The sequence below is a fragment of the Apus apus genome, chromosome 6, assembly GCF_020740795.1.
Source record: "Apus apus isolate bApuApu2 chromosome 6, bApuApu2.pri.cur, whole genome shotgun sequence".
In the NCBI taxonomy this organism is placed as follows: Eukaryota; Metazoa; Chordata; class Aves; order Apodiformes; family Apodidae; genus Apus; species Apus apus.
Genome location: NC_067287.1, coordinates 23873614 through 23896045, shown reverse-complemented (window position 1 = coordinate 23896045; position 22432 = coordinate 23873614). Strand labels below are relative to the sequence as shown.

Below are 22432 nucleotides of genomic sequence, written 5' to 3'. Positions count from 1 at the left end.
GCAGTGTGATTTTATGTGAATATGATTATGAAAGCTGTGAAAGTGAGTGCTGGGAAAAATAAGCAGAACACTGTGTATCTGCATGTGTCTTCTACAATAACAGAGTTATAGCAGCAGAACTGTGTTGGTTTTATTTTCTTAGTGAAATTATTTTGCATTTACTTTTCTCTCAATATTTTAATTTTCTGAGTCAATCCTGCATTTTGCTTTTTCTGGAGGAGAGATGTCTGGCAGCAGCTGTTGCTGTTGGGAATATCTGTTGCCATGCCTAGTGGTATGGTTATCGTATTTCAGTCTGGCATTAGGACTACTGAAGTAATACTCTAATTTGTCTCGTGATTGGTACTATTGCTTTAAGAAGAGCTGCATGCTGAGACCTTATAACTTTCATTTGCAGTTACCGTGGCAAGCCCACCCCCCCCCCCCCCCCTCAAAACCCTGAGAATGGACTGATGGTAAAAGAGTATTCAAAAGCACATGTAGGAATTCAGAAGCTGTCGTCTCTTTAAGATTTTTTTGCCGCCGGGAGACGTGGAAGCAGGAAAGAGTGGGACTGGGGGAGTGAAAATCTGGGGCATACCCAGGGTGAGGTCACAGCAATAAAGTGATGGATAAAGAACCTAGCATTCCTGTCCAGCGCTCATGTGCCAGCAGAGTAGGGTCTCACCCCTCTAGTGGCTTGCGTTCCTACTTGTCTGATACACATTTACTCCACACCAGTGTGTCGCAAGCCGGTACTGGGAGCTACCGGCGGTCAGGATGCTTTTGCAGCCCAGCTTTAGGTTAAGAGTGCTACAAGGGTGTCGCAGCTCTCAAAGCAGTGCTTTAAGTTTCTAAGCGAGGATGGACAAGGCTCAGTGCTTCCAGTCCCGATGTGTGAGTAGCAGCAGCCTGTTCTCACTGCCATCAAGTGGATGCCGGCGGTACGGCACCAGCCTTGTGTTTGAAGTTTCTTATCTTTTTATTATACCAAAATCTTAATAAACCTCACCCCACTTGCACGTCTGATTCTGATAACACAAGCAGAGGCTTTGCCTTTATACCTGTAGCACTGAAGAAGCAGAGTTCTCTAAAATCATGTGCTTACGTGGGAAGATAAAGATTTTTTGCTTCACAGTTTGTCTGCACTTAACATAGAACCGTAGAATGCCAGGCTAGAAGGGACCTCAAGGATCACCTGGTCTAACCTTTCTAGGTACTACTGCTAGTTTATATGAGATGGCTCAGCACCCTGTCAAGCTGAGACTTATAACAGTCCAATGTGGGGAAATCTACCACTTCTCTTGGGAGACTATTCCAATGTTTGTCCTCATGGTGAAAAATTTACTTCTTGTGTCACATTGGAATCTCCCCAGGAGCAACTTGTGCCCATTACCCCTTGTCTTTTCCATGTGACCCCTTGTAAATAGGGAGTCTCCATCTTCTTTGTAGCCACCCTTTAAGTACTGGAACATGGTAATAATTTCTCCCTGAAACCTTCTCTTCTCAAGGCTGAACAAGCTAGTTATCTCAGCCTCTCCTCATATGGGAGGTCCTCCAGCCTTCTGATCATCCTTGTGGTCCCTCTCTGGACCCTCTCCAGCCTGTCCCCGTCCTTTTTGTAGGGCAGGGACCAAAACTGAACACAATGCTCCAGATGTGATCTGACAGGCGCGGAGTGGGATGATGACTTCTTTATCTCTGCTGCTGATGCCCTTGTTGATGCAGCTCAGCATCCTGTTGGCTTTCTTTGCTGCTGCAGCACAGTGTTCACTCATGTTAAGCCTGTTATCCACCAAGATCTCCAGGTCCCTTTCCACAGGGCTGCTCTCCGGCCAGGTGGATCCCACTCTGAACTGCACTCCTGGGTTACATGTTCCCAGGTGCAAGACCTTACACTTTTCTCTGTTGAACTTGATAAGTTTCCTGCTAGCCCAGTCCTCCAGTCTGTCCAGGTAACCCTGGAGGGTGGCTCTTCCTTCTGGAGTGTCAACCTTTCTACTTATCTTGGTGTCATCAGTCAATTTCATCAGGGTGCTCTTGATCCCAACATCCAGGTCACTTATGAAGGTGTTACACAGCATTGGGCCCAATATCAATCTCTGGGGGACCCCACTTGTGTCCGGTAGCCAGTGTGAGGAGGTACTATTTGCTATCACCCTCTGGGTATGGTCTGTCATCCAGATCTCCATCTACTGCACAGACCGCTTGTCAAGGCTGTAATGAGCCAGTTTCTCAAGGAAGAGGCTGTGGGGGACTGCATCAAAAGCTTTGGAGAAGTCCAAGTAGATGATGTCCACCACTCGCCCTGCATCAACTGAGCGGGTTACTTTGTCATAGAAGGTAATCTGGTTTGTCAAGCACGATTTGCCCCAGGTAAATCCATGTTGGCTTTTTCCAATCATGTGCTTCAATTGACTTGTGACAGTCCCTGGGAGGATTTGCTCCATGACCTTTCCAGGAACTGAAGTGAGGCTAATGGGTTTGTAATTACCTGGGTCATCCTTTGAACCCTTCTTATAGATGGGGATGACATTAGCCTTCCTCCAGTCCTCAGGGATGTACAAAGTTAAAAAATAGAGGAAAATTGAGAGTGTGTGGGAGTGTGTGGAAGTGGTGACTCTCCGTTGCCAAGACAAAGCAGAGCACTTTGTAAGACAGATCAGTGGAAAGGCTACTCATCTATTAAACAAAAGCAGAAGCTAAAAAAGGGAAAGGATTGCCACAAAAAGAAACAGTTTTGGTAATGACAGTAGTATTGGAGAGCCTACGTCACAGCATCTGTGCTGCAGATAGACAATATGGGATTGGCAGGTTGTCTTCTGCTTGCCACTCTAAATAATAACATAGCAGATATGCTGATGTAGCTGATAATAAGTATACCCTTAAATACACAAGAGGAATGTCACGTGGAGGAAAAAGGAGAACGGGGAAGGCATCCACAAAATCAAAGCCAAAGCACCACTCTGATACAAATTTAAATTGAGCATTGTATATAGAATAGCTTCAATTGTTGAAAAATTGTTTTGGAATAATAGGCAAAGCCTCAGGAATTTTAGCAAGATCTTTGCTATCACAACCCCCTTGTAAGAGGTGAAATTGGTTATAACTTTGTTCTTTTTGGAAATTAGGGTAGGATGCAAATGTATTTCTTTGCTTGTAATCTCTACCACTATGTGGGATTCTTAGCCAGCTCTTGAATGCAAGAGTGCTCCAGGTGAAATACACTCTAGATGAAATTCAACAGTCAACAAAAAGTGTGGAATCCAGGCATTGGTTTAACCATAGAAGCATCCAGATTGGGGTCTGGCATGGGTGAGCAAGTCTTCGTTTCTGTGCAACTCAGCTCCTTCTCAGATGCTCACTGTGTGAAAGTTCCAAGCCAAGCCCAAAAATTAAGATACTATGTGTTTTTCACCATAATTCATGTGTTGCTCTTCAACAGTCCGAAGTTAAATTCTACTATATGTGTAGGGAGTGGTAACTCTAACGAGACAATTTTCAATACAAGTGTAATGGAAAGGATGAATCCCTATGGCTTTTTTAGATACATCATATTTTTTTCTTCAGTCTGCCTCTTTTTTGTCTTTATTTTTTTTTGTGGTGTTTTGTGTTTGTTTTTTACCTAGAAGTCCCACTCATGGGCTCAAGACCTGTACAGATAATGAACAGGAGGCAACTTCTTCAGAGATTTTAGAAGTGTTTCAAAAGCATCAGGTAGCATGTTGTAAATAAGTGTCTGACAACCTTTTAGTAGACTTCTGTAGACCTTTTGGTTACTTGGAGGGAATTTATTTTTTGTACTTTATATGTTTTTCAGCTGAAGGTAGGCCACAAAAAGAACATTCAAGGGAAGAAGAAGAATCACATAATAGTAGTCACAGTCAAGGAACTGTGTAAGTGGCAAAATCTCACCTCTTAAGACTAAGTAGGGTTGAAGATTAGGCTGCCTCAGGTAACCAAAGGATGGTAATAATAGGCTAAAAGTTGTATCTAGACTTTCCAGGAGCAGAATGATAAGCAGGTATTTGTTTGCCACATTTGTATTAATGCAGTTGTATCTTAGTGGTTTCAATATAGTAGAAGGGTCCTGATACTGTGTTCAAATTTCCTTTCTATCAAAAACATACTGTATGTTTTCCTTATGCAATGTCGTTTAATACTTAAACCCAAAGAAACAAAAAATCCTGCCAAAAACCCCAATCCAAACAAACAAAAAAACCCACCACTCTGTGGATGATTTTGCCATATGAAAATGGTTAATGTTTTCAGGAAGTACTCTTAAAGTCTGCCCTTTGAAATGGTTAATTTTTATTTTTTTTTCTGGATCAGGTTCTATAAATTGTTTGGCTTCCAGTTAATATTTTTTGAATCAGCATACTTCAGTATAACTTTCTTGTTTTCTTTTTTATATACTATATAGTTATTCATCATAGGCACCGTATATCCCAAAGCACAGACATAGTTTCACATTAAAAGGAAGTTTTTCTTTCCTTATGTGGAGGTATGTTGATTCTTTTTGGCAAGAAATGTTCCTTGACTCTGGATAAATACAACCGTATTATTTTATAAAAGTTAAAGGCATTATTGATTAATTACTCCCTCTTAATGGTATTATTAAAATGTAGTAACAAACTATTACTGTGCTTCTGTTCCTGTCTGGAGCCAAATAATTTGGAATCATTAAGAGCAGAGTTAATGGTTTTATTTAAGTATGTTTTGGCAATACTATATACCCAGGATAACAAATATTTTTGACCACAGCTAATGCAATGCTTTCTGCTGTTTAAGCATGTGTGCTAAAGGATTTAGGAAGATCCAACACTTCTGTGGGTTTCTTGATTTATCTCTGTTTATAGTGTAGTATTGTATTTGATACTGTTGCCAATCTTTACATATTATTCTTCTGTCTTTCAAATAATCAACAGTTTACCCACTGAAATGGCATGTGTCTAAACATAGTAGCTAGGCATTCTTTACTACTCTTCTGGTGGTCTTCTGGTAAATGGAGGTGTGTGTTAGACAATGCACTTTTACTTTGTCCTCCTTGAGAAGCTATGAAATCTCTTCATTCTTGGTTTGACCAGCCTAGTTTTCTGAAACACATTACCACAGGTTAGGATTTAAAAATTTCTCTTCAGGTGTTCATGAAATGGATTTAGAAAAAGCCACTAAAAAGTACAATCCCTTGTAAAATTAGGCACACCTCAAGAACTGTGTAGAGTCGAGTCCTCAACACCAAAGGATGGGATGAAGTTTGGGGTGACATATAACATTTGCTGTTCTATCTGTTCCCATCTGTGAACTCCATAGGAAATAATGTAGATACACAAACATCAATCACTGTATAAATTACAAATCTTGATTTGGTTCCCCAATCACTTTTTTTTTTAACTTTAACTTTTAGCTTTACATTTTATATTAATATGAAACTGTGAAATGTAATTTTCTTTCGGTGCTATTATTTATATTCTTAATGTACATATAGTGGTCTGGCTTATCAGGGAGGCAGCTGAGTTAGCTTTGTTAGTATCAACTTAATATAGAGCTTGAAGTCAGATCCTATTTTGAATTATTTCAAAACAAAATGCAGCATCTGTATATCCATGAATGCACTCAGCTAAGGTACTCATAGCCCTTTTGCTTGCAAGGTGAGAATAGGAGGGTTTAAAATATTATTTGAGTCTTTATTAAGTAAATGCTTTTAGCTTTAATGGTGGTAGGAGGAATATATAAAACTGAATTGGTAAAAATGAAAGCAGACTTTGAAACGACAACATTTTGCAAGCTTCATTCATGTAAGTCATACCAGTGACTTCAAGAAGTTGCCAGAATAAAATGAACAAATTTTAAAGAGAGCATTTGACATAAATACAATGAAAAAAAACATTACTAAGGACTATATTGTACTTTTTTGCTTGTCTTAGAGGAATTAAATTTGCACTCAAGTGATCTGAGCAGAACTCAGTCTGGTTTTTACAGTAAGGCTTTAGTTTTTCTTGCTCTAAGCAGAGCTGTTTCGTGCACAGCTGGATATTTGGTGATAAGTAAAGCTACTCTACACAGGTTACTAAGAACAGTCCCTTAGAGCAGTGAGGGGTTGTGATCTGCTGGGGCAGTCTTGGGGGTATGAAGGCATCCCCAAGGGTGCTCTCAGGTGGATTTGTTTGCAGTGCATGTTGCAGGACAGCAGGAATATGCTCTGCAGTGCATGTGGGACCTGTGTGCTGCCTGCACAACTATGTCCCTGCTCTGCTGCCAGCAAGACTGTGCCAGATGGTTGCTGATGCACAGGTTGCCTGCTAGCCACACTGCATGGAAGCAGATAAAATCAGAGATACAACCATACTCTAGAGCCTCCTTTCTCCTCTCAGTATGGATGTAGTCTTTGACATTCCATAAATCTGCACAGGAGTAAAGATGGATAAATGGGAAGGAAAGAGCAACAATGCCAATGCAAAAAAGATTTCTGTTTCCATGCTAAGCCAGCAGCTGTGAGAAACAGGAACATGAGAAAGTCGGGGGGGGGGGGGGGGGGGGGGGGTGGGGGCTTGGGTGTTTCATTTTTTTTTTTCCACAGCATCTGAAATCAGTTTTTTAGTTACTAATTAAAAGTGAACTGTTTTCAGAATCTCAGCTCTCTCTGCACAGGAAAAGAAGAAGCAAGCTCTTCCTTTAAATGCCTCAGGCAATTTGTAGAAGGCTATAGAGCTCTTTGGTACTTTGGATTTGACAGCACTGGCACCATCTATTGGACTTTTTCAGTGAAATAAATTTAGGCTTTGAGTTCAGTTTCTCAGGAACATCACAAAATCCACTGTCACATAGGTACTGGTAAAAAAAAATTATAATTAAAGTACCAGTATTTCAGGACAATTGACAGGCTAGCATACAGAAGTTGTCCATTCTGTTTTGGGTTGTTCAATTCTGTGAATAAAGATAAGACTTTCCTTATGGAGGCAATTAACTTCTTATTTTAAAAATTACAACATCAAATTGTTTCAAACAAAGTAAGAAAGACTTCTTTTGGAGAAGCAGTAGCTAAACTGAAGTTGGAAATAAGTATGTTGAGAAGAGAATAAACCAATATTAGAAAAAGGAATGAAGAAAAGATGGAAAAATTAGTAGACGTAAGGACTGCAACAAGATTCAATGACTATCAAAAGATAATGTAAGCTAAGACTGATATATTTTTTTAAGCAGATAAAGTGCAGATAAAAATACTGGGCCTTGGGAAAATGTTTAAACTCGTATGGAAAACAAAAGCAGAAGGAGAGGAAATGTGGGCAGATGTGCACTGAGCTTAATTTGAATTTCTCTTTGCATCACTGTTGTAGTTCTACTCATCTGTAAGAAACAAGGGTGTATAGCCTAGGGCATTTCTCTGATTATTCAGCCTTGCCTTGGTTAGTAGTCATTGCTTGTTTAATGACAACTTTTACAGTTCATAATTATGGAGACAAGGAGCAAGCCTACTCAAAGCCTAATTAAATAAAGAACACTATTCTTTCCTATGTTTTTTAACAAAATATCTATGAGGAGAGAATAGCCTTTTGATGACAGGACAGACTGTGTTCCTAATATTTCTGTAGCTTAAAGATAAGATATCCTTATTCAGTATTTGAAAGTATTCATTGGTACTACAGAACAAAGCTAGGGCTGAATGAACTGATACTACTTGAAGGTTGCAACTGGAAGTGAAGCCTTGTTTTGCTGGGTGCTCTGTAAAAGTTTAAAGAACTTCGGCCATAGCTAGTTAATAATGTAGACAGAAATATGCCCATAACATCAGTAAATTTGCACCGAAGTAGGATATTGATTTCTGAATGCAAGGTACCTACTTGAAATCAAATATTCTCCAGTCTGCAGTTCAACAACTATATTAATATCTTACTTTTTTTCTTCTGAGGCACAAAATTATGTATTCTTAAGTATATGCTTGAAGAACCTTGTGTGGCTGGAAGCAAAATGCACATCTATAAGTGTTACAGGCTTGCTTATATACCTGATTTTCTATATACAGGCTTGGGTTTGTTGGTTTTGTCTTTGTTTAAACAGAGATTTGTTTAGATACACAACTACTTTAGTCCAAGATTCAAAACATCATACGATTTTGAACATTAAGGGGCAGGATGTTCTGTGCTTACTAGTTCTAAGATTAACATCTTTGAAAATTTACACTGCTGCAGATCACTGTATTTTATCTCTGAGGATGTAAGTCATTCTATGGTTTGTAATACTGTTCTCACAGAGAGGTCATTTGGGCAGTTGTTCCAAACTGGTTTTTTCAGTGCCCTTCACCAGATTACCCCAAAGAAAGAAAAGAAGACAAATGGCCTCATCTGAAGCTGTAGTAAAAACACTTCATGGACAGTTGCAGAAGAAGGAGGAAAAAGATATGTAATTGTTACCAAATGTTGATGAAATCTTAACAAACAGAAACCTGAGCATTGGGGAAGAGTGTCTGAAAGCAGAGACTGTAATGTGAAGGTTTTAGTATGTCTCTGGACCTGTGAGTGAGACACTTCAGGCAGGAATATAATCATACACTTGGGGCAAGAGTACTTTGGAACGAATAAAATCCTTTTTTGTCTTCAGTGGCCTGAAACATGCAAGTCTCCAGGTGTAAACAGCCTGTATGGCAAGTAATTCCTGTACTTGCTATCAGAGAAGATGCTTCACAGACAAGTGCTTTAGGTAAAACATGTTCTGTATAGTTACACCACCAGGATTTGGCCCTGCAGTTCCCATTTATAAATAACTTTGCCTAGAAATCGGATAACAGTATGTGCAGGTGTGAGTCATTAGTGCAGGAGACACAATGATGTGTGGAAAAAACATGGCTCATATCCAAACCAGCCCACGCGTTTCATCAACCCTTTGAAGTCTGCAGCACGAAAAAAAAACAACACAATTTTTCGTCAGGCTTTGTAGCCCACCCAGCCTTAAAACTCAAAGGTGCAGTAATATGGAACACAGTGGTTCTCCTGGTGCTTTGTCAATCTGTTGTGCTCAAAAGGTAGTTTTAGAAGGCACTAATTTACTGTCTGAGTTAATTATCACCATTTCAACTGAATAGAGTAATATCCCCCACATGCATGCAAAAAATAATGTGTCAAAGCTGCATTCCATAAATTAATGTTTTAGAAGATGTACTTGTAAGTTCTAATGAATTGGTTAAATATCTAAATTATTGTTTTATTTTTAAAACTGAAGCTGGAAACGTTTTATGATATTCACCTCTCCAGTTGCAGAGTTAATGAAGGCTGTAAGGAAGAAATCAACTGGTACTGAAATAACACTTATTATAAGGTGCTGGTTTTGGAGAGAATTCCAGGGAAAGAAAAAAGGAGCTATTAGTTCAGGATTATGCTCAATTTACCTTTAATTAGTCTGGCAAAGTTTATCCTTTTAAGGCTTATCTTAAGCTGAAAGGGAAAACCTGATTCCTGAAGCATGTGATTCTCATCCATACTCTGGTTCTTACTGATGTCTTGTGAAAATTTTGGGCAAAGAAATTTAATTTGAAAGGGTTTCAAGATATTTTTTTTAAACTAAGACTAAAGAGAGAAGTGGATTATTTTTAATATATAAGTAAATTTGCCTTCTGAAATTGATATGTTTTCAATATTGCAGATTGAATAATTGTTTACCTTCATAAACGGCACAATTGCAGGGAGAGACTACAGTGCTGTAAATAAGAAATTGTTAGATAATATGTACTTACACATTGACAGCAAATTGTGGCTTTAGATCTTACCAAAAAGATAGAACATATTTTTCTTCTTGTCATTGAAATTATAGGTACAATTCAAAGTTCTGTGCAGAGATGGTCCCTTCCTTTCCTGTTTCTATTGGCATGTTCTTGTGCATGGATTAAACAGTAAAACATGAGATTTGGTCATCCTGGTAGACCCAAAACAGAGATACAGAGAAAGCAGGGAATGTCAAACCAATCAGACTATATTGCAAATTACATGGTTCCAAAAAAATGGTAAGTACTTATGCTCAGCTTCTTCTGACTGGTGTCTGTCTGAGAAGGGTAAAATAACTAAGGTCAATCTGCCTTTTGGGAAACTGCTAGAGCCAGAAACGATGAAAATGTCCTTGAGGCATCAAGCTAATTTCTACGTTTTTAAAGATGACAAAATTCAGGAAGTTACAACCATGTAAATCCAAAGTAATATGTCAGGTATTATTACTGCAGGCTCTTAGTGATGTGGATGAAAGCAATACTTGCTTTAGCTACTTTGCTGCTGTTGTTCCTTGAAGTTATGCTCATAATGGAGAAGAGCAGAGGTGACATAATTGCTCAACACTCTTTTCTAAATATATTTATACAGAAAGCAGTTAAGGAATTTTTATGACTTCGTGATGATCTTTCAAAAGGTCCTTTAATTTGAAACTAATAAGAATTAGCATTTTCTTTGTTTTTGTTGTTTAAGAAATTACTATATTGCCTTGATGTTACATTAGTTTTCCTGAACTTAGTAGTTACTAACCTTAGACCACTAACAATGATGCTGTCTAGATTTATAGATCAGTTTCTCTTCAGAGAATTCTGTGATACTTTTGGTGAAAGTTGTTTAAATATTATATTATTACTATACACTGTCGGGTTTTTTTTGCTTTTTTTTTTTTCATCTATGAACTCAACATGTGGGTTTGTGAGCTCTTTTCTTAAAGGCAAAGGTTTGTAGGGTTTATTCCCCTTCTCCCTCATGTGAAACATTAACATTCACAATGTGAGTGGTAGAAATTACAATATATGTTTTAAGTGTTAGGAGTTATTTTAATCAGGGCTGAAAATGCTATAATAGAACCTATTTCAGATTATATAATTGGTATAATTGGATTAAAATAGTTTTTATAAAGTGTGTCCAGTTTTATAATAAATTCTGTTGGAATAAGATAATGAATGTTTGCAGAAACATTGTGTTATGGGTAAAACTGATACACCGTATAAGAGTAGCTTTCTCAGGAGAAATGTATGAAGAATAGATAAGCGTCCCCAGGATGAAGTGCCATGATGTTCAGTAGCAATTATATTAGTCACTAAATATACATAAACTCAAAATAGGCAAATGTAAAACACCACTGGCAAATTTTCCAATGTTGAGGAAACACTCAACAAAATAACATAAGGAGGTATGTCAAAACAGAAAGTGAATATGCTGTGTTGTGATGCTTCTATGTATTATAGAAGAAATGGTCAGTTGGAAAGGGACATAAATTGGGGTTAGAGGAAGGGTGAATAATGCTATATGTTGTCCTTTATGGACTATTTCCACTCCATTGTAATTTTTTTCCATTTAGATGTAAAGTTTCTGTAGTCTAAGAAACACTAGAAATGCTTTGTTTGACAAGGAGTAACATGAGGGAGCACCGTTGGTGTCCTGAGTCTCTGGTTTTCTTTTAAGCTTTCACCTAAATTCTGGATCTCACTTGTGTATGAAAATTTAGATCACTTTTTTTCTTTTTTTCTTGGTAGTTGAAGAGAAGCAACCATTTCCACCCCTTTGGATTAATGCTGGAAACAGCAGGCAGTCAGGGCAACTAAACCTACTGATACCAGGCACAGTTTAATTCAGGAAATCTGCTTGGTTTATGTGCTGGATTCAGGCTTTTTATATTCCAGTTGGGGTTTTAGCTAGAGGGAAGTATTGGCTTTAGTCAGACAAGAATGCCCACCTCACTGAAAGAGGAGCTCAGCATGGCAAAGGATCAGGCTTTTCCAGTGAGCTCTTCTAGAAGCATTCTCTCTCTGTTAAACAAAGGCCAGTATGAAAAAAGGTTGCTATTCTAGTATCTTTTTCTTCAAAAATCACCTTTCGAAGTATATGAGAAAAGAATGTCAATAGTGACTTCATAATAGCTCTGTGATCTCAAAGCAGACTGTTACCTATAGATGAGTTACATTCTTTTTTTTTATTAAACTGCACGTAGTATTTATGCAAGAGCAGGATGAAGCTTCACTCACAACTCATAGTAATGTGTCCAGTTCTGGGCTTCCCAGAGCATGAGAGACATGGATGTACTGGATAGAGTCTAATGAAGTAACATGAAGATGATTAAGAGACTCTTCTAAGATGAAAGACTGAAGGAGCTGTTCAGCAGAGAGAAGAGAGGTATTGTGAAGGAATCTCATCACTATGTATAAATAGCTGATGGGACAATGGAGCCAGGCTCTTTCCAGTGGTGCCCAGTGATGGGGACAAGAGGCAATGGCATAAACTTAGACACAGGAAACTGAACATGAGGAAATACTTTTTTACTGTGAGAGTGACCAAGTACAAGCATGGGTTACCCAGAGAGGCTGTGAAGTCTTCATCCTTGCAGATACTCAAAAGCTATATAGATACAGTCCTGAGCAACCAACAGCAGTCCTTCCCAAGCAGGGGGTTGGACCAGGTGACCTCCAAAAGTCCCTACCAGCCTCATCCAGTCCATGATTCTGATTCTGTGCCTGCACTCTGGCTCTAAAGACAAAATTTTATTTGTACAAAAAGTGAAACAAGACATCTTAATTCAGTCCTGGCTAAGCCAAGAGTTACAACAAATAGTTTTCAGTTTGTGTACTCTAATATTTACAGACTGCAGGAAGAAAGCAGTGTATAATTAAGTCTAGTCCTTATTGTTGACAAGAAATGTGAGTTGATAACTGAGTTGTGAGTAGAATTGTGACTTGAAGATGGCATTCTCAGTGCATGGATGCATGTGAAATTTACTCTTGATTTCAGTACCATTTAATTAGCATGGTCAGTTAATATGGGTAGCATCTGCCAGAAACCAGACATGTGGCACAATTTGAAACGGTAAAACTGAAGCCTGCAGTTGTGCCATAGGAAAAATCAATTTTGAAGTGATAATTCTTAATTCTCCTGTGCCAATTTAAAGTTCTGATCTGCAGCTCTTTTTTTTTTTTTTTTTTAGCATGGATAGTATCAGTCTTAACTGCTCTCACTTTGCAGTGCCAATACCAAGATCTTCTGGTCTCATGTGGAGACATTTATAAAGCTTTTGTAACAGTGTCTGGGCAGGCTGGATCCACGGATGCAGGCATAGTGGGAACCAGGAGCTTTTCCAAAATTTTGACAAAAGTCTTTCTTTGTGACCTTTTTTCTCCTCAGATAAGTAATTTAATCTTTATTTGCTTCAGTTTTGCTGTCTCTAGAAAAGAAATACGACACCATACTGCTGCTGTAGAACTTGGCTCATGGTCTGCCTGAATGATTTGATATATGGAGATTTAAGGCACTGCAGAACTAGCCTTATGCAATGGCTGCAGGCTCCTGTGCCTGGGAACTGGCCTCTAGTGGCTCATCTTCCAACAGGAGAGACTAGCTAGGCAGTAACAATCCCTCTTGATGTCTCTGGAAAACATTACACAGGTAAAATGTTCTCTGTGAACCCTGTCAGCTTGACTTTTATTAAGGTGGTGGTATAATTTAGATGCATCAAAGATGACTGATGTTCGGCCTTTGAAGGAGAGATGGTTAATTGGTGGGTAGGAGTTGTGGTTTTGAGGATGTTTCTGACATTTTCTGATGCTGCTTATTCATTATTTCAGCTGAAATAAAAGCTATCTAGTACTTCTCCATAAGACTTTCCTACAAAGGATGGTGCCCTGCTAACTTTTGAAAGCAATGGCTGAAAACACTAGACTTGATAGGGAAAAACAATGTATAATTGTTGGGTTGATTTAACAGCCTTCAAACTACAGATGGTCACACAGATGTGGTGCATACCTCCACTGTCCAGATCTGAGAGCTCTCAGCAGCCCTTGCAGTAAGGAGTCTCCATGCTTTTCAGCTTGTTTATAATACAGAAGCATGGTGGTTTACAGGTTCAGTCACATTACTTTAACTTTTCAGCTCTCAAGGGAGCTTCCTGAAAGATGATTTTTTTCCCGTTGCTTTCAAGCTTGATGTGCATTTGCTGAAACCCTAGGACAAAGTGCTGAATGCCATGCATTGGCCTTACAGGTGCTTACACTAGCATGTTCCTTGTATCACTGCTTTTTAGTCTTTGACTGCTACCTCTACTCTTTACCTGTTGATACACTTCTCATTTTAATAGAACCACAATTGTTCCTTTGTAACTTTTCTCTTCCTCTTGTCCCTTTTTCTGCTGGAAATCCTGGTTTGTTATGACATTTTTTAATAACTCGTTGGCAGCTTGAAGTGTTTGATGAGACAGGGCTTATTCTTAAGCTTCACTGATTAAGGTGTGTCTAAAATACGGATAATTTTTCAATTAAAATAGCAGATTTTTTGCATGTACGAGATCAGAAGATTGGATCCTAGAATAGTAGCCATTTTACATATATTTAAATTACTTTCAGCTTTCTAGTCTTTAGCTGAAGTATGCTCAGATTTCATATTTACTTGGAGTAACAACATTTAAAATTAGGTTCTCTGTGGAAATTTACAGTACAATTGATTGCTCTTCCCACTTTATAATGAATGCTAAATTCAGTGCAATATTAGAATGTTTAAATATGTCTCACACAATATTGCTAGAAATAGATTTAATAGCCACTGCCAATGTTTTTGTGTGTATAACAGAAGAACTCAGTGTGGCTTGCTTAGATTTATTTTTTTTTAGCTTCAATTCATGCTAGTGCTGGCAGATATGGGAAGTGTTTAGCTGTAAAGTGACTGGAGCAAGAAACCTCCAAATACCTGTCAAAAGAGTGAAATAGGAGTAATGTGCAGTTCTGACTGTATAAACAGCTTTGCAAGTGTATTATTCTAAATCAAATTTAATGCATTCATTTGTGTTCCCAGTTTAAAGATCTTAGATGTGTAGGAGAAAAGAGAGAAGACAGGTTTTGTGCTGTAGCAACTGGAGGGCAGTACAGGGGTCTGGAAAAGGCCAGAGGCTGAGGCTGTACGGTGCCATTTTAACCTGCACTCCTGCCCATTCCTGCCCCTTGATCCTGTCTGCAATAGTTTCCCAGTGCCTTAGCTTGTGATTACAGTGACCTACACAGGATTCAGGTTTTAAAACTATAATATGTCTGCTCCAGTGTGTTGTAATCTGTCTGGTGATGCAGTTATCTAGTTTGAATGTGAGCCAGTAACTATATGAGGCAGCCAAGCATGGAGTCAGTGCTGAATAAACGGTCCCGTGGTCTTTTTCAGGCTGTTTACAGCCACAAAAAGCTTCCATAGTTAGTCAGCTTTATAGGACAGAGATGTTGCCATATGTTTGCAAGCATTAGAGCATTTTTATGGGACTGCATAAACAACAACCATATGCAAATGGAAATTAAAAATAAATAAATAAATCAGAGACAATAGAAAATTGGCCCAGGAGCCTCTGCAGGTTCAGTGGTATAAATAAGAGCTTATGTATCCATTTGTATGCCCATAATTCATGCAGTGTTTCTACCAAGCAATTGTTCTGTCCACGCTGGGGGTGGAAAAATAGTTTTGGAAAATATTTCTCGGAAGTGCAAGCCCAGAAGATAAGATTTTAACAGAGGCATGGATAGCCAGAGAGTGCACAGCTGGCAGAAGGTAATGCTTGTGCTTAACCATTTTGCGATTGATTTTGGTTTATTCTTCTCAGAATTCAGTAGAATACTTCATTCTCTGAATCTGTTTTTAACACTTTAGGAAGCATATTAAAGGGCAGCTGGCTTCCCTGACTTGGTTTTAAGGATGTCTACAAAACATTTATAACTTTAAACTTTAGCCACTAAATTTTACTTTAAAAAGATGTTTTTCTCTTTCTAGTAAGCCTGCACTACGTCCCTTCCCTTATGGGCTTACCAAGCAAGCTGTATAAAAAGAAGTGGGTTCTGTGGCCACTAAAGAAAACAATTGAAGCACATAAGCATTTGCTAAGAGCTTAATGTGGACTTTGTGCCAGGTTGAGTATGCAAGCCTTACTGAGCAGCTTCCTTCTTTCATCAGACATCCAAATTGGTTTTGTTTGTGATCACAAGCAGGACTATGGCAGAAGCCATGAGTTAGACTATATGTATCAGAACTGGCAGTGGATGCTCTCTGAGGATGCCTAGTGCAGGCAAAACCACATGTGGGGGTAGCAAGGTAAATGTCATTTTACCTCTGCAGTGTGTTGCCATTGGAGCACTGGCTGTTTTTCACAATTAGCTAATAATTTTCTGCATTGCAGGTCTGTGTGCATGTGGTTTCCTTGTTTGTATTGTTACTTGTCATTTAAAAAAAAAAAAAGTAGAAGACGTTGAGATCTGCTGATATAAACACCTATATTCCTAAATAGGGTAGAAAAGTAATATTTCATACTGTTTTGGGGTTGATGTAGAGTCTGTGCTATTTGTGAGGGTAAAACAACACTGAGTTTAGGAAACTAAAGGCTTCAATATCTTTTTCTCATTAAGAGAAAATTTTTCAAAACTTATTTCCCACAAGACACTAAATTCTAGAAAATAGCCTTCTTTCAAACTTTTTAAGGTAGGAGCCATGGTCCCTAGGCTGTGTGATGAAGGCAAAACTGGTATTGGTTGCAGACCAGTGTTGTCAGTAAGAGTTTAACTGGAGGTCTCCTCCTGTCTCTGATGGTAAAAAAAAAAAAGTTATATCATGTGTGCAGTTATCGTAAAACCCAAGCCCAGATCATGGGAAAACCCAGTAACTTTTTTAGCAGCTCAGAAAAACACTGATAAGCATCTTACTGACATACCCTATGTCTTGGCATCAAGGAAAATGGGCATCACATCTCAAGGCATTGTGATGCTGTAAGGTAAGGGTCCAAATGCTTATGTGCCCAGACAGCAATGCAACCAGGTATGAAACTTTAGGCCTATAAAATTGTGATTATGAAGAGGAAACATATGGGTGACTGTCTGAAATTCCGAGGGAGAACTGGTGTGCTTCATCTTGATTTCAGAGCCAATGCTGTAAAACCCTAATGAAACGAGCACAGGTTACAGCTTTCTTGTCCTAGCAGTCAGTTTGGGCTTCCACATATTGAGCTTCAGTTCTTTTTGTGGATTTAAAGGCCTAACTTTGGTCATATAAGTTTGGAGATGTGTGAAGATACTAAAGCAGGGGGAATGTATCCTTCTGTGGAAAGAAAAAAGTGACTATAGTCAGGGCAATAATTTGATCTTCTTGTGGTGTTGCAGAAAGGATACATTATCTTCAGGACCTACCTGAAAATGTTGCATAATTGAATATTAAAATGTCTACTATTTTTTTCTGTTCATTCCTTTGCTAGTTGTGTTTTAATAATAATAACATACAATAACCCCCATAATGAAATAATAGAATTTAGAAAGGAGGAGGATGAGATATTGAACTGTTGCCCATTACTTCATCGTATTTTCATAGAGGGTTTCCTGTCCTGATAAAATATGGAACAGTTTGTAAGTGAGCACAGTGTTTTAGCTTTTATTTTCTGCTCTGAATCTGTGAGGTGAGCTTAGTTGCTACCTGAGGATACAGTATCTGTAGGAAGATTAGGTGTGAGAAGCTGAGTTGCATGACCTGAACCCTGCATTGAAAGCTCAAGTAATTAAAAATATTACATTAACCTGCAGTTATTGAATCTGAATGCCTTATAGTTGGCACCCTTTTTAAAAAGGTCTCTTCCAACCTTTCAGCAGGTACATTTTATAAAATATGTTTTTATAAAATATACTATTACATATTCACCGTTTGTTAATATGACACAAAGTGCTGTGATGACTCATTACAATTAATCTTATTTGCTAAAATAAATTAAGTATATCTGTTAAAGCTATATTTTTGTTTTTATATTCTATTTGCTTTCTTAGGAAATTGGTTTGTTTAATAAATCTGCAAGCTCTTTTCCTGTAATTAATTCTAAATAGATGTGGAAAGAAATTTTCTGTCAGTTATAGTCCATTTTGGTTCAATTTTTCTTTTTTTAAATGGCCTTCAGTATAGGAAAGGGAAATTATTTTATTTAGAAGGATATGTTAGGTGTTTCTGTGAGTTTCACACCAATGTTTTGTGCATTGGTGTAACAGAAACATCCACAGATGTTGGCTGGTAGAGGCAAGCTGCCCTGACCTGTTCAGTGCTGCAGGAAGAACAGCAGACAGGGAAAAAGAAAGCAGCTCTTTCTTAACAAGATTTTGCCTCACCAAGGCAAATTAAAATAACCCTGTCATTTATTGGTATTGTTTCCTGTTACATGCTCCTTAACGAGTGTGTCTGTGACCAACATTTCAATACTTCATCCTTTCAATATAATTGTCTTCTTCTCAATTTTTTTTTTTTTTTGAGTTACCAAAGTCAGTATTATGTTACTGAAGCATATCCATGCTGGAGAATTACAAAAGTAAAATATAGATTGTGCTTTATGTTCATTGTAAGTTACATCTATTTAAGGAGAAATAGTAATCATCATCATCGTCAAATAATCAGGGTTGGAAAAGACCTTCAAGATCATCAAGTCCAACTGTCCACCCTACAACCCCTAAGTACTAAACCATCTCCTGAAATACCATGTCTACCTACTTTTTTAATACCTCCAGGGACGGATCAGCAGGAATGGAAATAAAATTACAGTGCATTATAGTTCAGTGATGCAATACATTTCTACCTTGGAGCACCAGAGGATTAGTAATTGTATACCTATCACTTAAAAGGAGGAAAAAAATACTGTGTCCTGCTTATGAGCCATTTGCTCAACTATTTGTGTTTCTTTGGAGGGAAATCCCTGCAGTGAATCCAGCATAACGACACCAGCTCCTTACAGTATGTGGCTCAGGCAGATAAGAGCTCGATATTACAGTACTACATTTTTGTATGAAATGTCAAGGGCTGTAGCATCATATTGAAGGTGATTGTAAAGCAGTCTTGAGTACTGCAGATTTAAATTTGTAATTCAAAATCAGAATGTGATAACTGCTTCTTGCTCCATTTGGCAGTTTTAGCTGAAAAAACCTTATTTAAAATTCCGTTACCATTAGAAATGTCTTTTTTCTTTGTTTATTTGGTACTGTATTACAATTTGCCAGAAGCACAGCACTCGCCCTTATGGTTCAGAAAGTACAAAAGAGGAATGACAGTAGGCTTTTGTAAATTGTGTTGTGGTTTTGTTTGTTTTTTGTAAACAGGGATAACTGATTTATCTGTTTTCACAGGGTGGTTCCCCTCTACCTCCTGGTTGGTTTGTTGGGTTTTTTTCTTCATAGCTGTAACACTTATTAATTTCTTCTACTGAATATCTTAATCAGATTGATGATTCTTAGCTGCACTGCACCTTACATAAGTAGTTTGAGTGGTGAAAAGAATGATGTAAATCAGCAGCTTTTCAGACTCTGGACATTTCATAAACCAGTATTTTATGGATGTTAATTTTTATGCAGAGTCAGTGCCTTGGAATCTGGGTTTCAGAGAGCAGTATTTTTCAATATTGCAAAATCATATTTTTTTCTTGCTGGAAAAAAAATCTTTGCTAGCTTGTTTATGTGATGGCTGAAGGTTTATAAACTTCTTCTATGCTTTCCATTGCCACAGGGTTGCATTAGTTTTGGGAAGAGAGGCTCCAATGTGGGGATGATAAATACCAACATTTACTTATTTTTATTATGTAAAAATGTGTCCAGTCTGACTATAATATTAATTATTACACTAAAGGTCAGATTTTTCTCAGGTTAAAGTTCTTCTGCTCTCCATCTCTTAATTGGCTGTGGCATTTAATACTATGAGAAGAAAATACAGATAGGCTTTCTTGTTTCATTTTGTAATACCTGAACTGAAATATGCAAATTCTCTCAGAGTGCTCATTATAAAAAATAGACCCCCCCTCTTAGTGATCTTTTGCAGTCTTACTTTATTTTTCATTTTGTGTACTCTTTCCTGCAGATCTGGTTGGCTAGTTTAATACCTCCCTGAAAAGATAAGTGTTTGTAAAGTCTAAAGTGTATCATTTTCCTTTAGAGGGAACCACAGTGGGAAGGGGAAGAAAGTAAAGTGTTTGCAAAATAGCAGTTGTGTGCACCCTTAAAAATCTGCAGTTATTCTGACAGAATGGCAGCTGCAAAGTTCAAAATTCAGAGAATCTGAAGATCCTTCCAGAAAGCTCGTCATTACTCAAACACTAAGTAGACACGTAGTTTAAGGAAGATAGAGTAAAACAAGTTGCTGCTGTTTCAGTTGTTGTGGATGCTTACAAGTCTTGGTGTTTTTTTTCACATAGTGTCAGTAGTCCCCTTCCCTGGGTAAGCAGTGATTTTTTAATTAAATGGAATTTCAAAGACAAATGCCAGTTTCTCAATGCCAACTTGTCACAGAAAGAATTGCTTACAGTGGATCTTCCAGTCAACATAGACCAGAGAGAATTAACCAGAAAGGTTAGCTGCAGCAGCATTCTTTTGGCTCTATAAAACAGCAAAGTGCCTTAACTCTCAGTGGCTTTGCAAACATCAAGGCTATTCAGCACCTACAAAATTTACTTAATGTTTCAGACCTAAGCTTGGGAACCCCTCAGCAGTGACACTATGTTACAGACTTATTACCAGCACATGGCTTAAAAATGCTGCTATTATCAGACTGTGATCAAGTGTCATCCTTGTGAAAGTGCCAGTCCTACAGGTACTCAAGTATTTGACTAGCCTGGTTTATTCTTTTCATGCAGAGAGAGGCTTAAGTATGCCTAAAGTCAGAGTCAGCCTGAAATCATCTTGTGCACCTAAAAATATTTTCCCAGTGCTTCTTGTCCAGTCTTTGTTAATGTATGGTGATTGCTAGTAACTTCAGTGCCTAATTGCAGTTGTTTTTAATGACTGGCAATTTCTTTTGACACTAGGTGATGCAAATGTATCTCCCATTCTGTGGGATTGCCATATCCAATGCCCAGCTATTTGCAGCTTCAAGGAAGGAATATGACAGAAGCAGGGTAAGTAAAAAATGTACATTGGACTGGTATCAAATCTTTGTCTTTTGTTCCTTCAGATTCCAGCTATGCATACGTGTTTGTTAAGCAGACAGTTTTAACTGTGTTTTATTTTAAAAAAATGCATTTTCAACAGATCACTGCCTTGACTGAGGCAGCAAGAAGAGAGCATGGGAGGGAAAGATACTCATGGTCATGGCTTTTGTTTTCTAATGTCACTTCCATGTTTCATAGTGCTGAAACTATTGAATTTGAGACATGGGTGGTACATGAGAGAGAGTTACTTTGGCAGAGATTCAAACTCCCATGAAATTCCAGAAATATCACACCTTTGACACCCTGAATTTTTAATACTAATGTGTAAATAACGTAGATATAACTTCACAAAAATAGGTAAGGAAAAATCTGTATGTGAAGGGTTTTGACAGCATGTGTCTGCATCAATACATTATTCATGATTGCAGATGCCACGTATGATTTGGGACAGGAGGCTCCAAAGAAGTGAAAACAAGGCTGGCCTCATGTCCTTTACTTCTCAGAGAGGTCTTTATTTTTTCAGTAAATAAAATGGTAATTTTGAGGGTGTTTTATAATTGTTGGCTTCTTTTTTTTCTTTTTAAATCACCTTTCCTGCAATGATGGGAAGTGCTACTTTTGTTATCGTGGATCACAGCTCACCAAAGCTCTAGCAGAAATACCACTGGTAGTGTTCAACCTTCTCTCACTTCACAAGGTGGGGGAAACTAGAGTGGGGTGGGTCTGTGTAATGAGCACTCATATTTGTATATTCAGAATGTTGGTGCTTTCAATGTATGGAAACTAATGTTTCCACCACTTTGAAAACTACCAATAGCCCTTTTCTAATGATGTATGTATTTAAAGTTCATGAAGCATCTGAGCTTGTCTTTCTGACCACTATGTTTTGGGGTGAAGGTGTGGAGAAGACTTGGGGGAGAAAAAACTTTTTCTGCCAAATATGTTTTTCCTTGTTTGATGTTCAAGCAAAATAATTGTTTGACTACTTAGAGCCTTAAAATTTGCTGCAGATTCCCAGCCTGCAAGGAACAATGACAGATTTTTGAGAAGTCAGCATTTAATCTTCCAAGGGAGGCATTCAACAGAAAGTATTTAAGGACATTCTCATTCTTCATTAGAAAATGGTACATTCTGGTACATTCAGGAAATTGGATTAGAGATACAGATTCTTTGTTTCTTGTTGCTGCTTTGGCCATGCGAGGCATAACAAATATCATTGTCATCTGACAGCTACATGGTGGCCTGTACTTAACTGCATTTTTGACCTGTTGGTGGTCTTTAGCTTTGCCTAGTCCATGGTTGAAATTAGTTATCAAGAAATATATGATGGAAAAGCCAATACTTTGCCTTCCCTATCAAACTAGGAACTTGCTGGCAAGTTCCAGTGGCTGTGACCAATGTTTTGCTGATGAACACTGTATTAAGAGACTTAAGACCACTAACATTTATATGCTTACCTATATGGATTTTCTTTAGTGTCTGTGCCCTAAACCAGAATAAAGGCACACTTCTTTGGACCCATGGTAAGAAAGAACATGGCCTATTATTTTTAAAG

The 22432-nt window shown here is 38.1% G+C and overlaps 1 protein-coding gene across 1 annotated transcript in view; it reads left to right on the top strand.

Moving 5' to 3' along the window:
* Positions 1–22432, top strand: part of PDE11A (phosphodiesterase 11A) — a 126647-nt gene that overhangs the window by 30453 nt on the left and 73762 nt on the right. Inside the window, exon 3 of the mRNA XM_051622801.1 lies at positions 20755–20844. Coding sequence (XP_051478761.1) covers positions 20755–20844 — 90 coding nt within the window. The remainder of the gene's footprint in view (positions 1–20754; positions 20845–22432) is intronic.